General features: G+C 42.9%; 1 protein-coding gene across 2 annotated transcripts in view; it reads right to left on the bottom strand.

The window, feature by feature from the left end:
- The window catches only part of coro7 (coronin 7), a 120,879-nt gene that overhangs the window by 1,590 nt on the left and 105,610 nt on the right, over positions 1-13,679 (bottom strand). For both annotated transcript variants that reach the window (XM_086088521.1, XM_086088511.1), the window contains 18 exons: positions 9,640-9,694; positions 9,475-9,532; positions 9,110-9,255; positions 8,151-8,249; positions 7,966-8,070; positions 7,076-7,235; positions 6,577-6,752; positions 6,393-6,501; positions 6,193-6,279; positions 5,981-6,123; positions 5,578-5,682; positions 4,702-4,787; positions 4,352-4,493; positions 3,744-3,833; positions 3,549-3,665; positions 841-976; positions 669-760; positions 456-542 (listed from right to left, as the gene is read on the bottom strand). In XM_086088521.1, the coding sequence (XP_085944647.1) occupies positions 456-542; positions 669-760; positions 841-976; positions 3,549-3,665; positions 3,744-3,833; positions 4,352-4,493; positions 4,702-4,787; positions 5,578-5,682; positions 5,981-6,123; positions 6,193-6,279; positions 6,393-6,501; positions 6,577-6,752; positions 7,076-7,235; positions 7,966-8,070; positions 8,151-8,249; positions 9,110-9,255; positions 9,475-9,532; positions 9,640-9,694 (1,993 nt within the window). The remainder of the gene's footprint in view (positions 1-455; positions 543-668; positions 761-840; positions 977-3,548; positions 3,666-3,743; positions 3,834-4,351; positions 4,494-4,701; positions 4,788-5,577; positions 5,683-5,980; positions 6,124-6,192; positions 6,280-6,392; positions 6,502-6,576; positions 6,753-7,075; positions 7,236-7,965; positions 8,071-8,150; positions 8,250-9,109; positions 9,256-9,474; positions 9,533-9,639; positions 9,695-13,679) is intronic.

Below are 13,679 nucleotides of genomic sequence, written 5' to 3'. Positions count from 1 at the left end.
TGCAACGCCGATGCTATCCATTTTTGTTCTTCCATGATGGAATTGATTGATCCATAAAATATTACGTTAATTTCCACTTACAAACAAATCTGATGAAATGTCTTGCTTTGACACACAAAAAAGTTAGTATTATGCTTGAATACGAAACACCTCAAAATGTCCAAAATTCCCCCATCTTAGCTTCCCACAGACATTTACTGGAAACCTTATGTCAATTTACTGGAAGTGTTCCACTCTTTTGCAACCCTACGCACGGATATCTGTTCGGTGCAGTTCTTGACTTTGGCACACTTTATTTTTATATTGTTTAAAACGGTTGAGAATTCAAAACAGGTAACAATAAGGGTCCAACAAGTCTGACATGTTGAATTTGAAAGAGGCGAAAATGTTAAACATTTACAGCAACACAGAAATCATCCTCATCCTCAAAGAGGATTTCAGTTTCTTGCACTCACCCACTCGTCCTCATCGACTCCCTCGAAGGATTCCTGTGGCAACGGGTCGTCCATGTTTCCCAGCTTGGCAACCATGGCCACCAGGAGCTACGGCACATTTTGTGTCAAATATTAGATAACATTTATACTGTGATGGTTTATTCCAATGTAAAAAAAAGAAGAAGAAAATAAGTCATATTAAATGTGTAAACTTGTGCCACTGGTCCTCCTCACCTCCTCTTTCTTCTGCTCGTCAGTCTTCTCCTCCAAATAGAAAGACGAGGGCATGTACTTCTTCACCGGTGCCTCTTTGGGGGCTTCGCTTACTGACAACACATCAGCAAGACTTTCATGTTGGCAGGCAGAGAGCGGACAGAGAGCAGCACTTGCGAGACACCTGTCGTACCTGGCGCCATGTCAGCGGGCCTCATGCTGATCTTCCTGTGCTGGCCGTCGGCCTTGTTGAGCCAGGCTGAGGCGCTCAGTGCTGGCTCACAGCACAGCAGCGTGTCAGGATACAAGTCGTCCTGGAAAAACTCTTTCTGCATGGGAGGACACAGAGGTGCACAATAAAAGCGGGTGGAGGCATTCCAACCTCATGGTACTACAGTATATGCTTGGCGCCAAAGCACCATATGAGTGCCTGAGCACCAAAATGGTACAAGATGGCATCAAAGAACCACATGTAGCGCCTCAAATGACTTTTGGGAGAATTCCTCACCAAAAACATGATCAAAGTTCCTCAATTCTTGGTTATTCTGCTCTCCAAGCACCAGCCCCTCCCAACCTGAGAAAACGAGCTGTTGGCACGGTTTGACGTCATTGCGAGCGGCCCCACCCCCGCACCGCCTCTGCGGACTAAACGCGCGCCCACTTTCTCTGAGACCTCCCTCCATGGGATAATGACAAAAGCAGCCTTTATCAATAAACATTCTGTCCAAATGAATTCAAAGCAATCAATCATTCTTCACATTTGCAATGCCAACGTGCAATGAAATGACAATTGGCTATCTTAAAATCGATTGGCTGACATTGGCGTAAACTACAAGTAAAACATTTGCGCTGAGTATTTAAATGAATGGATGGTGTAGTGGATAGTGCTCTCGCCCCAAAAAACAACAGGGTGCGGGTTTGTGACCCGCTATGGGGCTTTCTTTTCTTCTCCTCCTTCTTTCCTCCTCTTCCACGATTTTATATGGCAAGGACCAGTTGTGTCTCAAATGTTTATTCAAGAATTGATGGCTTGCGTGACCAAACGCAGAGATCTAGCAGTCCGTGAAATTTAGAGTCCTGTTTCGTGGGCGTTGCGCGAAAGCAGCCAGCTCGGACGACGTCATGAGAGGGGCGCGGCAGCCACAGGGGGAGAAGCGGGGTTTTACTGAACCGGGCGTTTGACTTCCGGGTAAGAAAAATAGCCACCAAAATAACTCATATGTCATAAGAAATTACATTAATATTGGCTTGTGGGGGTGCCATCGGTTGGGGACCGCGGTATAGAGCAGTGCTGCGGTCCCCTGTCCGTGTCCCCGCACCTGGCTGGGTTGGGGTGGATGGCGGGGGTGGGTGGGGTGCGGGGTGCCTGGCGGGCCGGTGGGGTGCCTGGCGGGCCGGTGGGGTGCCTGGCGGGCCGGTGGGGTGCCTGGCGGGCCTGCAGTGCCCCGTCCTGCTGCGTTGGGTCGGGGGCGCGGGCCGTGTTGGGGTGGGGGGCGCTCCTGCTCCTGGGTTTGCTCTCCGGCCGGTGGCCCTGGCGGGGCCCGGGGGTCGTCCTCTGGCGCTGCCGCGGCCTGGGGGGCCCTGAGGTGTTGCGCTTGCTCAGTCCTGGCAGGGGTCGACGGCTCCCCTCTTTGGTGGAGATTTTCATGCATCTACCGAAACTCAGACACAATCTGCTTCCTCCTCAGGTCATTGAATCGGTGGAGGCTGGTGTCTGTGGATCTCACTCGGCTTCGTCTGTCCTTCCTTCCTTTCCTTAGTCTCTCCTTCGGTCTCTTGAGGTCTCCCTGATTTTTTATTTTTTTTTGGATTTGTTGGAATTTAGATGTTTCTTGGGTTGGGGAAGAATTCTGGTGGGTGGCCCGGTGGGTGGTGTCTGGTCGGTGCTGGATTTCACCTTCCTTGGTTTTCTTTGGTCCCCTCGGGTCTCCTGACGGCGGTGTTCGATTTAGGTGAACGGTATGGGATTTTTTCTAATAGGTTTTTGGTGAGCTAACAAATACACGCACGCACGCACGCACGCACGCACATACACATACTCACCCACATACAAAAAAATAAATACATATATATATATATATATATATATATATATATATATATATATATATATATATATATAATTTAAAAAAAATTTAAAAAAAAGAGCAATGATGATGACATTTCCGAATGAACAATACTGAGCTCTTTAAAATAAACCAAGATACCACAAAATGGCAGCTAAGCACCAGATGAACTTCAACATAGCTCTTTGGCAGCAAGATGCCACAAAATGACGCACATGAAGCTCCTCAAATCACTTTGCCACAGTTTTTTAACTAGGGGTGTGCAAAAAAAATTTTCTCATAAGAATTCTCATTTAGTACGATTCAGAATCAACATTTTAAATGTCCCAAAATCGATTTGATTTAAATTAATTTATACTGTCTTGCCTGTGTTTGTGTGTGCCTTTATTTGGAGCGCTGTTCATGTTGTACCCGATTTGGCCACTGAGGGGCAGTGTGGTTTTAAGTTGTAGCCACATCAGAGAGTAGAAGGAAAAAGTAACGATCAAGAGATTCCAAAAAAAGTTGTTTTTTTGCACTGTGGAGCCATTCTTTTGCGTGATAAAAGTGCCGCGAGTAGCGCGCTAATTAGCACTAGCGAGTCAGACTGGGGTAGATCATTACGATTCCTTGCACATCTATAGATTGAAGCAAAAATCATTGTCAATCAAATCATTTTGAATCAAAAAGTGTTCTGAATCGAAAATAGTTTCTGAATCGAATCGCAGACCCAAAAATCGGAATCGAATCGCGAGACATTTAAAGATTCCCACCCTGAGTGCCTACGCACAACCTGACAATCACAAACGGATACATGGAATGGACTTGCATCCACTAGCTGTTGTTGTTGGCTCACCTTGACTCTTGGCACCTTGAACACCACCGGCTCCACGGAGGTCTTGGTGAGCATCATGGCGGCCGCTACCTCCACCTCGCGCACGTTACACTCGCTCTTGGGGAGGAAGGCCAAACCCTGCAGCCGGGCGCAGCAGATGAGTGGGGAGGGGAGACATTCGAGAACGTGACATCATTTAAAGATTACAGAACTCACCTTATGTGGCTCAGAACTGTTGAAACTGCTGCACTCCACAAAGTAGGGCTCCTCAGGGACGATCTCATAAATTTGCACCCGGGTGTCCCCCTTGAAGACAAAAACAACCCGTGACTATTAACTCATTCATTGCCATAAATTAATTTAAACTATTTCCATTAGTTAAACGTTTTTTTTCTACTTTTGTCATCAAGAGTAAGAAATCCTAGAATTTTTTTATTGTACATTTCGAACAGATAATTTTTTTTGTGATTAATCGTGAGTTAAGTCATGTGATTAATTACAATAAAAAAAAATTAATCACTTGGCACCCCACATTTTTATTAATCTTTTATTCTTTTAAAAAAAAGAAAAGATTATTAAAAATTAGGGGCGCCATGCAATTAATATTAGTAATCGTAATTATCGCATAACTTCACTAGTTAACTCACGATTAATCACAATTATTTTTTTTTTAGGCTTTCATACTCTTGTTAACACAATTTTTTTAAATTTAAATTAACGTTAAATTAATGATGATTTTTTTTTTTTTACGTCTATAGCCGTCAATGGCAGTGAATGAGTTAAATCCACATTCTTATTTACAACACCACCAAAGTCTTCCTTACCTTTCCAGTGAGGAAAACAAGACTGGTGTCGGGGTCGTAGAAAGGGATGAGTGTGGAGGGGGAGACGTCCACAGAGACGCTGGCCACCACTCCGGAGGAAAGTGAGGAGGCGGAGTACAAGTAGAGGCCTCGCTCGCTGCGGCTACACAGCAACATGCACATGACAAATGCTCTATCAGAAGATCGACTTTTTCATTGGTTCAAATGCAAATATTTATGTCTCTGGAGGCCCGCCCACCTGACCATTGTGAGATTAAACAACACAGTAAGTCTGTTACAGTAAATGTCACATTAGTGGCATGACTGATTGAAATCAATTGTATAAAAAAATGTATTCATGAAGGAAGTACCTGTCAAATCCAGACACCAGCAGGTACTTGCCCTCACACACCCACACCACACGAGCGCCTCTGTGGCCTTCAGGGCCCGGACCCTCCTAAAAACACATAAGCAGTTAGCGGTGAGTGAATAAGGAGATAGCTCACAAACACATTTTAGCTCCACAAAATGGATAACTTATGTTTGTACTTGCAGAATGTTCACGTTACTTTAAACATTGTTTGTATAGTTAACTCATTCACTGCCATTGACGGCTATAGACGTCAAAAATTCATTTGAACTATTTCTATTAGTTTAAATTTTTTGTATGAAACCTAGAATTTTTTTAATTGTACATTTAGAACAGTTGTGAAATTTGTGATTAATCGCGAGTTAACTAGTGAAGTCATGCGATTAATTACGATTAAAAACTTTAATCGCCTGACGCCCTGAATTTTTAATAATCTTAAATTTTACTAAACTATTTCTATTAGTTTAACATTTTCTTCCACTTTTGTTAACAAGAGTATGAAAACCTAAGAAAAAAAATTATTGTACATTTAGAACAGATATAAAATTTGTGATTAATCGTGAGTTAACTAGTCATGCGATTAATTACAATAAGAAATTTTAATCGCCTGACGCGATTAAAAAAAAGAAAAGATTATTAAAATTAGGAGCGTCAGACGATTATTTTTTTTAATCGTAATTAATTGCATGACTTCACGAGTTAACTCACGATTAATCACACATTTTATATCTGTTCTAAATGTACAATAAAAAAAATCTAGGTTTTCATACTCTTGTTGACAAAAGTGGGGAAAAAATTTAAACTAATAGAAATGAATATTTGACGTCTATAACCAAACAAACAAACAAACAAAACATTACTGTTTACTTGCACACACCTGCACAGGTGCATCCGACTTGCGCGGGTCGTAGACACGAATTTTGCCATCTTTACAGACTGTAACTAGCAGCTTGCCGTCCGGGCTCCAAGCCATGCAAAACACCTGAACAAGAACCACATTAAGTCACATGTGTCAACAAATAAACAAGGTTATAACATATGCTTTAAAGCAGTCCTCAATATAAGAAATGAAGTCCAACCAGCATATCAACATATTGTGAAATCTGCATGATTGGTTTTGCTTTAATTATTGGTGGCCCCCAACATGAAAAGTCTGCATGTGCTGATTTAGTGACACTGGCCTCGAGCAAATACTTTTAGCATTCTGTTCAAAATCAAACTGAAAGCGGAAACTCACTGCACAGTGACTTTTTGTAAAAACTGACACGCTGATGACCCACCTGATCCTTGTGACCAGTGAGGAGCTGCGCCTGCTGGCAATCTTCCAGGTTCCACAGTCGGACAGTCAGGTCATAAGATGAAGACACCAGCAGATCGCTGGCCAAAGGGTGGAACTTGATGGAGTAGATTTTCTCGGTGTGGCCTTTCGAGGAATCACAATAAAGTTGCTCCTGTTGCTCGTTTTCTGTCTCCTACTGTTTGATGTCCTCACCTTGCAGGATGAATTCAGGCTCAGTCAGAGTCTCTTTGAGGCCGCCCACTGGTACCTGCCACACTCGGATTTTGGCATCCTCACCAGCTAGACGCAAATCACACACGTTACAACATTTCACTCTAAAGCTGGGTATACACGTTTGTGTGCACGCAGCTTGGTATGGCTCAGAACGTCTTCCCGGCAATCCAGACACTCACCCACAGCCAGTCGATGGGTGTCGAAGGGGTCCCAACAGAGGTCCGCCACATTGACAGAGTTCTGGATGGTGGGCAGAGCAGTGTCTGGCAACTTGCCTGGTTGGGAGCGCTGGGAGAAGAGCGACAAGTCATTCCTTAAATTCACATCTTTCGCTGTTTTTTTTTCTCTCTCTCACTAGCATACCTCGAAGATGGCGATCTGACCGCCAGATATGGCGAGGGGCACGGCAGCGTGCTGGCGATTGACACAAAAGCCGTCGCACTCGCCGGGCGTGGTCAGGTTGAGGTCGCGTACGTTGGTGATGTGCGTGTCGCGGTGCATTACAACGCCCTGGATGTGCCGGAACTTGGAGGTCGTTCCTGAAGCGCACCATAATAAGATAAAAAGGAAACACTATATAATGAAATCATGATTCAAATTAAAAAAATATTGCACACAAAAGGTTCATACAATTGTATCCAAATAAATGTGTTGGTATAACTGGACTGTATGCAATACATTTATTGTACTGGATTTTTAAAAAGTTGAAGCCACTTCAACATTATGCACAGTTTGTGAACATGTCTCTCATACCACTAGAGGGCGCTTGCACCACATTAGGCAAATCACTCCTATAGTTGACTGTAGTTGGTTTCCCCTTATAGTGTATGTGGGTTGTGCGTGTATTAGTGTGTGTTCAGACCAAGGAAGTTCTGGAACGCCTTGCCCGCCTGGCCTGGACTTGGCGAGGGGAGGAAACCCGAGGAGAGGCCCGAAGTGGAGGAGGGTGAACGGGACGCGGCGGCACTGCTCGTGGGGGTGCTCAGAGGACTGCTGGAGGTGGAACAGCCGCGTGCTACATCCTGTTGCGAAGAGTGAACAATTTAGTTTAATTTCCTATTGGCTACAAAACAGTGGCGGGCGGCCCGCGTTTTTGGTACCTGGGCCTTCAGTGGGTACTTAATCCACCTCTTAATACCACTGCCATTTGTCATATTTGATAAAAACAGCATGCAACTGTGCCATGTACAACATCTGGAACTGTTCAGAATCAATATGTATTAAATAACATGACAAAAATAGAAGCAAATTAAATACAATCATACTCATCATAATCATACCTTAATTCACTGGAAATGGTCATTATTAAAATGAAGTGTAAATCGCTAGAGATGTGTTTTGCTTGTCAAAGTTGGCTGTAAACAAGTTTTGCTCTGACTAACCAATCAGAAGACAGAAAAATGCTGATGTCATTGAGGGCCAGTTGCTCTAGCCCTGTGGGAATGAATCAGGAAATTAACTTGTTAAAGGAACAGTCCGTCCCCATTGTGAATAGAGCTCAGGTAACACCAGCAAGCATGACTGACTGTGAAGGCCCTGGGCAGATTAGATTTACATGGCAACGCTGAACGACTGAAATCTGATTGGACAAAAAATTATAAAAAATTAACATTGACATACACATGCCGGAAGCAGTGTGGACAAGACCAACAGCACAAAATAAAGAGAATAGACGATTGGGAATAAATTGTAAATATATGTCGGCGCTTCTTCTGATAGTTGTTTAGGCTGCCAAAATAAATCTATTCCCACCTTGCTCTCACCGCTGATAAAATCCTTCCTTGATGGCGTCGGATTGGCTGATGGAGCCTTGGCAGCTTTGGCTTGCTTGTCTGGATGGAGGCTGACTTTCTCCACCTGAGCACAAATCACGCATCCACATCCATCTATCCATACAGCCATCCATCCATCCATACATACATCAAAATGTCCCTTACCTGCTTGTTCCCCCCCTGCCACCACTCTCCCGCAGACATGGCCGGATTGACGCCCGTCGTGTCGGGGTAAAGGTCAGCGTGGAAGTCATGGCCGGAATTCTGAAAGAAAACACACACGCCGGGATGAATAAATGACAATTTATCTAGCATGTGTCATATGCCGTCAGCAGGGTTGGGAGGGTTACTTTTAAAAAGTACTCCACTTACAGTTAGTTACAAGTTACCTGCTAAAAAAATTAGTTAGTAACGTAATCCAAGTACCATAATATTAAAGTAATGTAACTGGATTACTTTGGGATTATTCCAATATTGAGTATGCTCATAAAGACACAATAAAAATAAATATACCACAATATATATTCTATACAATGTGCCCCTTGCTATTTGCGGGTGATAGAAACACGGGCAACCTACAAATAGCAAAAATCCTTGTGTAATTAAAAAGCATGTAGGCTATTGATTGAAGGCCATATGCTGTTTTCGAACTGTCACTGAAAGCAACCATACCTCACAGTTTGATAGATAGATAGATAGATAGATAGATAGATAGATAGATAGATAGATAGATAGATAGATAGAGTCATCTTATCCCAGTCACAAGTTTAGCCGTGTATATGTTGTGTATGATGTTTAAATAGTGAATTGGTGGGAGGAAGATTTGTTTGGACGGTGTAACTCACATTATGGTTGTAGGCTAGCGGGCTAGCTAGCAAGAAGCTACAGCGCGTAGCATGCCGCTGGACTCTCAGCTCAAACTTTCGCTCCGAGTAAGTTCCAGTGAATACCGGTCGCCATTTCCTCCTCCCGTCCGTGAAGCTTTTTCAAACTTCTCTCTCTCTCTCTCTCTCTCAAACTTTTCTCTCTCTCTCTCTCTCTCTTTGTAATCTGATTACATAACAGCGGTACATGTATTCCGTTACTCCCCAAGCCTGGCCGTCAGCATGCATGAAAAGTCAAACCTTGCGAGGGACTTGATAACTGATGGGCACGATGCAGTTGTCCGTCAGCTGGAGCACTTGCATCACTTCGCAAGATATGACGTCCAACGCTAGCTTGGGTACCATGGCGACGCCGCGGGTTGACAAGTCAGTCAGACAGTGGCTCACTAAAGTAAGTTAACAATTCATCAGCTAATCACACACATATATTATACATACAATTATAATAACATATCCACAATATAGGCAAACTACAAATACATTTATTATGTACTATATGTACATTTATTATTACTACATATTAATAAGAAAGCCTCGAGTGGCACTTTCTGCAGTTGAGTAAATGAACTCGCCACAGTGAGAGGGCGTACAGGAGTAAAACTGACCTTGAGACAGGAAGGGCTCCGAGGTGGTCACTTCGAAGCAGTCTACCACAGTGTCACCCTGCACAGAAATAACATCTCAAATTACAAATAAAACTACCAGCACAAAAAAAAAAGTGGTTTGATAAATAATTATCGGAAACATGCAAGTGAGAATACTAAAGTTACCATGCCAGCCAGCACCAACAGACCAGTATCATCATCAAGAAGAGGAATCAACGTCCTAAAAAGAAAAATGGACAAAGTAAGCATTATTATCCTTGTTAAGGAAGACTTTGCATTGTATCTTATTAGAATGAGCAACTGTAAAGCTCAACTGTCGATAGACCTCATTGATGACAAAATCTATGAAATATTGCACACATGCGCCACTAGATGGAACAACACACCTAAGAAAAAAAACTTAGCATGCGTTTCTATAAACTCAGGGACCAGTTGAGTGAGTTTTTACAGTCCTTCAGCTGCTTGATGAAGGAAGTGTTGCCCTCCGGTTGAGGAAGTACAATGGAATTATTATGGTCTATTGCTTAGTTGGAGGTTTATGGTTCAATTAGCCAGTGGTGGCTTTGCGCAAGTGCCATTCATTTACAGTCTGGACATTAATTGAAGGGAGCCAGAGATGTAAAAAAAAATGTCAGAAAAAGTGGATCGATTTGTTGCTCGTCAGTTTTTTCTCTCTCTCTTGAAAATGAGTCACTAGAGGCATCAGAAAAGTCAGCGGGTTGTCAAAACCAAGTAGCCCTTGCTTCATCGCAATGCCTTAACTCCGCCCCCTCCCATCACAATACAAGGCCTACTCATTATTTTCATGAAAGAGAACAGCACCCTATAACGGAATTATTCCGAAAATTTTTATTAAGACACCTGGCAACCATTTAAAATTCTGAAAATCACTTTCATGGTTCTATCACCACTAACTCAATTTGATTGAACGACATTGAAAACAACCACAACAAAGTGCTGTCTGAAAATGAACTTAAATCAGTGGTGACTTTAAGCAAGCGCCATTCATTTGCAGTCTAGATGCCGAAGGGTGATCATCTGCTATTGAGGAAGTCTTCAGAGGTCCCTAATAACACCACAAAAAAGTGATTACATTTATTGCTAGCCACTTAAAATAAGTCACACGAATACAAAAAAATTGCTTATTTGGTAACACTGGATCACGCCTTTCCTCAAAACAGATCGAATTCAGATAAATAGATATTAAGCGTGCTTTAAGCCTTTGTGTATTTTGACTGAGCAAAATCAGACACCTTTTAGTAAGACACCTGGGAACTGTTTTTGAGCACAAGCAATTTGCATAAAATGCCTCCTTTTACAGTAAGTGAGTGTGGGGAATGTCATGTAGTCATTGGTTGTGGTAGTAGAGGCAGCAGACAGGAAACAAGGACTTAGTGACATTCTTTCAGCTGAAAAATCGCCTTCATCCTCTTATTACTCCCTACCTTTCCCACAGTACCCCTTTTGTAATGTAATATTGATCTGTAAGAAAAGAATAGTTCCTCGCAACTGGATGTGATTGACGTCAGGGCGACTTTTTGTCGCCTGTGAGCAGCCATGCTCAGTGAGGGCAAATCTGTGTTCCCATGTCCGAGTTGGTCCCGCAGGGAGTCGGTAAACACCTCCACTCCCACAGCGCTCCCGCTTCCGCCCGCACCACCTTACCCCCGCCGCTCCCAGCGTGCCTCCAAACCAATTATTCCCCACTAAATGCCCTTCCTTTTTCTTTCTGCTCTTATCTGCCATTTTCTCACAGTAAATGCACAACAGGCTAAATAGCCACATATTAAGGGCACTGCGTTATCGCTGATAGCGGCTTCTGTTTACTAGCGCTTTTCATGCTTGGCTTCGCCAAAGGCCCATTTTCCCACACGCGTACACACAGGCAACCACGTAAATACACATATTGACATTTGCCAGCAGGCAGGTTGTAATGCAGTGTAATGATTCATGTGCGGGGCATTAACGAAAGCCGGCACAAGTGAAGCGATTGTGGAATCACATGGACTCAGTATGAACATGAATGAAAGAATTGTGTGAGAATTGTGTGTAGTAGTACTAGCAAATCCACCACAACACACACTAATCCTAGCAAAACTACGATTTTGAGGTTTAAACACATACACGCACAAACATGCACATACTACGGACAGACGAATTATTGGCCTGGCAGACTATTGGCATTGGCCTTTTAAAAATTCTCACGGCCGATAAGAGATCAATTTAAAACGGTTTCAACTTCAGGGAATTGACGACTTAAATTTTCAGCCGCCTTTGTAAAAGATGCTGCTGACCCAGGGAACTCCACGCACCATCCCTTGTGACCATGTCAAAGTGTCCTTGAGCACGATGCTGCACCCCCACTTGCAAGAAACGCTTTGAGCACCTGAGGTAACAAAGTGCTAAACAAGTGAAAGCCCATTTATTATTTTGGTAGCTTTAACTCAGAAGTAGGGGTAGGTTTTATCCCTTGTTGGATCAAAATGTGCGGGTTCAAATCCGCAACCCAATGCGGTGGGTATAAATATACCAGCATAGACTCAGTCCCTTTGGCTTCACAGCTTGGTTAGCTATTTCACCCAATTTGGCTTACTTGTTTTGACCCATCAGTTTTAAGAGTGTACTGTATCAGCTTTTTAAACTGAACCAGAAAAACATGGTGCGATTGTCAAGGAAGAAGCCCAATGCCACAAAGAGAGGAAAATGGGCAACAATAAAGAAGAGTGTGTGGATATTTTGAAGAGACTGACGGTAATGATCAATCGCCACATTCACGTGCGTTTGGGCGGCATTACAGTGTGGGACCAAACGTTCCTTGCACGGTATTAAAGATGATCTTATGTGATGTGGAGAGGGAAATAAAGACCTCTCCCTAAATAGCCCAGCCACTATTTCCAGAAACACTGTAATTAAATGTGCGCATCCTACCAACAAAGCCAGCTGACATCTCTACATAACTGGAGTCTATTAAGACACTGTGCTAAATAAAATCATCTGGAGCCACAGTAAGATGCAGTTAGCCGCCACATGAGAACGCAGTGTGGTCACACACAGTTCATACGCACACATAAAAGCCCATCTGGGACCCATGAAAATATCAGACGCCCCCAAAAGCCCTGTGTTATATCATTTATAAAAAAGTGAAATGAAGTTGCTGAGAGTTAGAGGTTGAGATGACCGAGATCAGTATCAAAAGACAGGTAGGAGGAGGATGACATACTTGGGGGGGAGTAAGAGCAGCCTTTGTTGTCCAAAATGTGGGGGGACCACAACAAAGACTTCAACACTCAAAGCTTTGATCCAGTTGGTTGACACAAGACCTTTGTGGAAGATTTGTAGTCATAGAAAGCTGTCCCTGATATCTATATATTTTTGGGGGGGCTTTTTGACAAATGGCTTTATTACTTAAAGCAGCATTCTATGATAACATTGCCACAGGCCGGGTGGGGCCATTTGCTAGTTAGAGTAAACAAAAAAACTTTTTTATTAATTGATAGAGTATATGTTTTAGTCCGAAAATCAGCTGCATTCAATTGTGTTTATGTACACGTCCGGTAACGGCATACGTTCACAAAAAGTACATCCACAAGCTAGCAAAAATGAGTCAAAACAAAACAAAAGAAGAGCTTCCTCAGAAAGAAAAAAAATAACCAAAACATACAACATCCAAAAGGCACTGCTGCATTGCTTTAAATTGTATTTTATTTGTAGTATTGTCTTTCTATGGCTCTAGTGTTCTTTAAATGAATGAATCTTGTGTTATCTTTCAGCTGAATGGCCGCACCACTTGGCCTTCTCTTTATCTGTCTCCTGCTCATGTCGTCCCAATCAGTGGGAGTGTGTGAGAGTTAAAGTGCTATCTCTGGGGGCCAGCGGCATTTGGAAGGTGCAGGTTCCCCTTTGTTGCCCAATGGAAACTTTCTCTGATAATTGATGACAATCTATTGAGGGCAATCACTGGAAATATGCAGTATTGTGTTTTTGTCACAGAAACAAGAAGAATCAAAAAAGTAGAATCAAAAGTTCTGTCACCATGGCAACCTATCAGATGACCTTATGCCAGCCAGTTTTTTTTGCCAGATGTCTCAAGGGAGCGTTCCAATTACACGTTATTACGATTAACCAGAGACGAAATATGCACCTGCACGGCCAAACTCAAGGTCAATATAATTATCTTCATTAGCCTATTAAGCTTTGATACATCA

This window comes from Leptonotus elevatus, chromosome 1 (genome assembly GCF_054856555.1).
Source record: "Leptonotus elevatus isolate MCC_2025b chromosome 1, RoL_Lele_1.0, whole genome shotgun sequence".
Taxonomy (NCBI): domain Eukaryota; kingdom Metazoa; phylum Chordata; class Actinopteri; order Syngnathiformes; family Syngnathidae; genus Leptonotus; species Leptonotus elevatus.
This window is presented reverse-complemented; position numbering and strand designations above follow the sequence as displayed.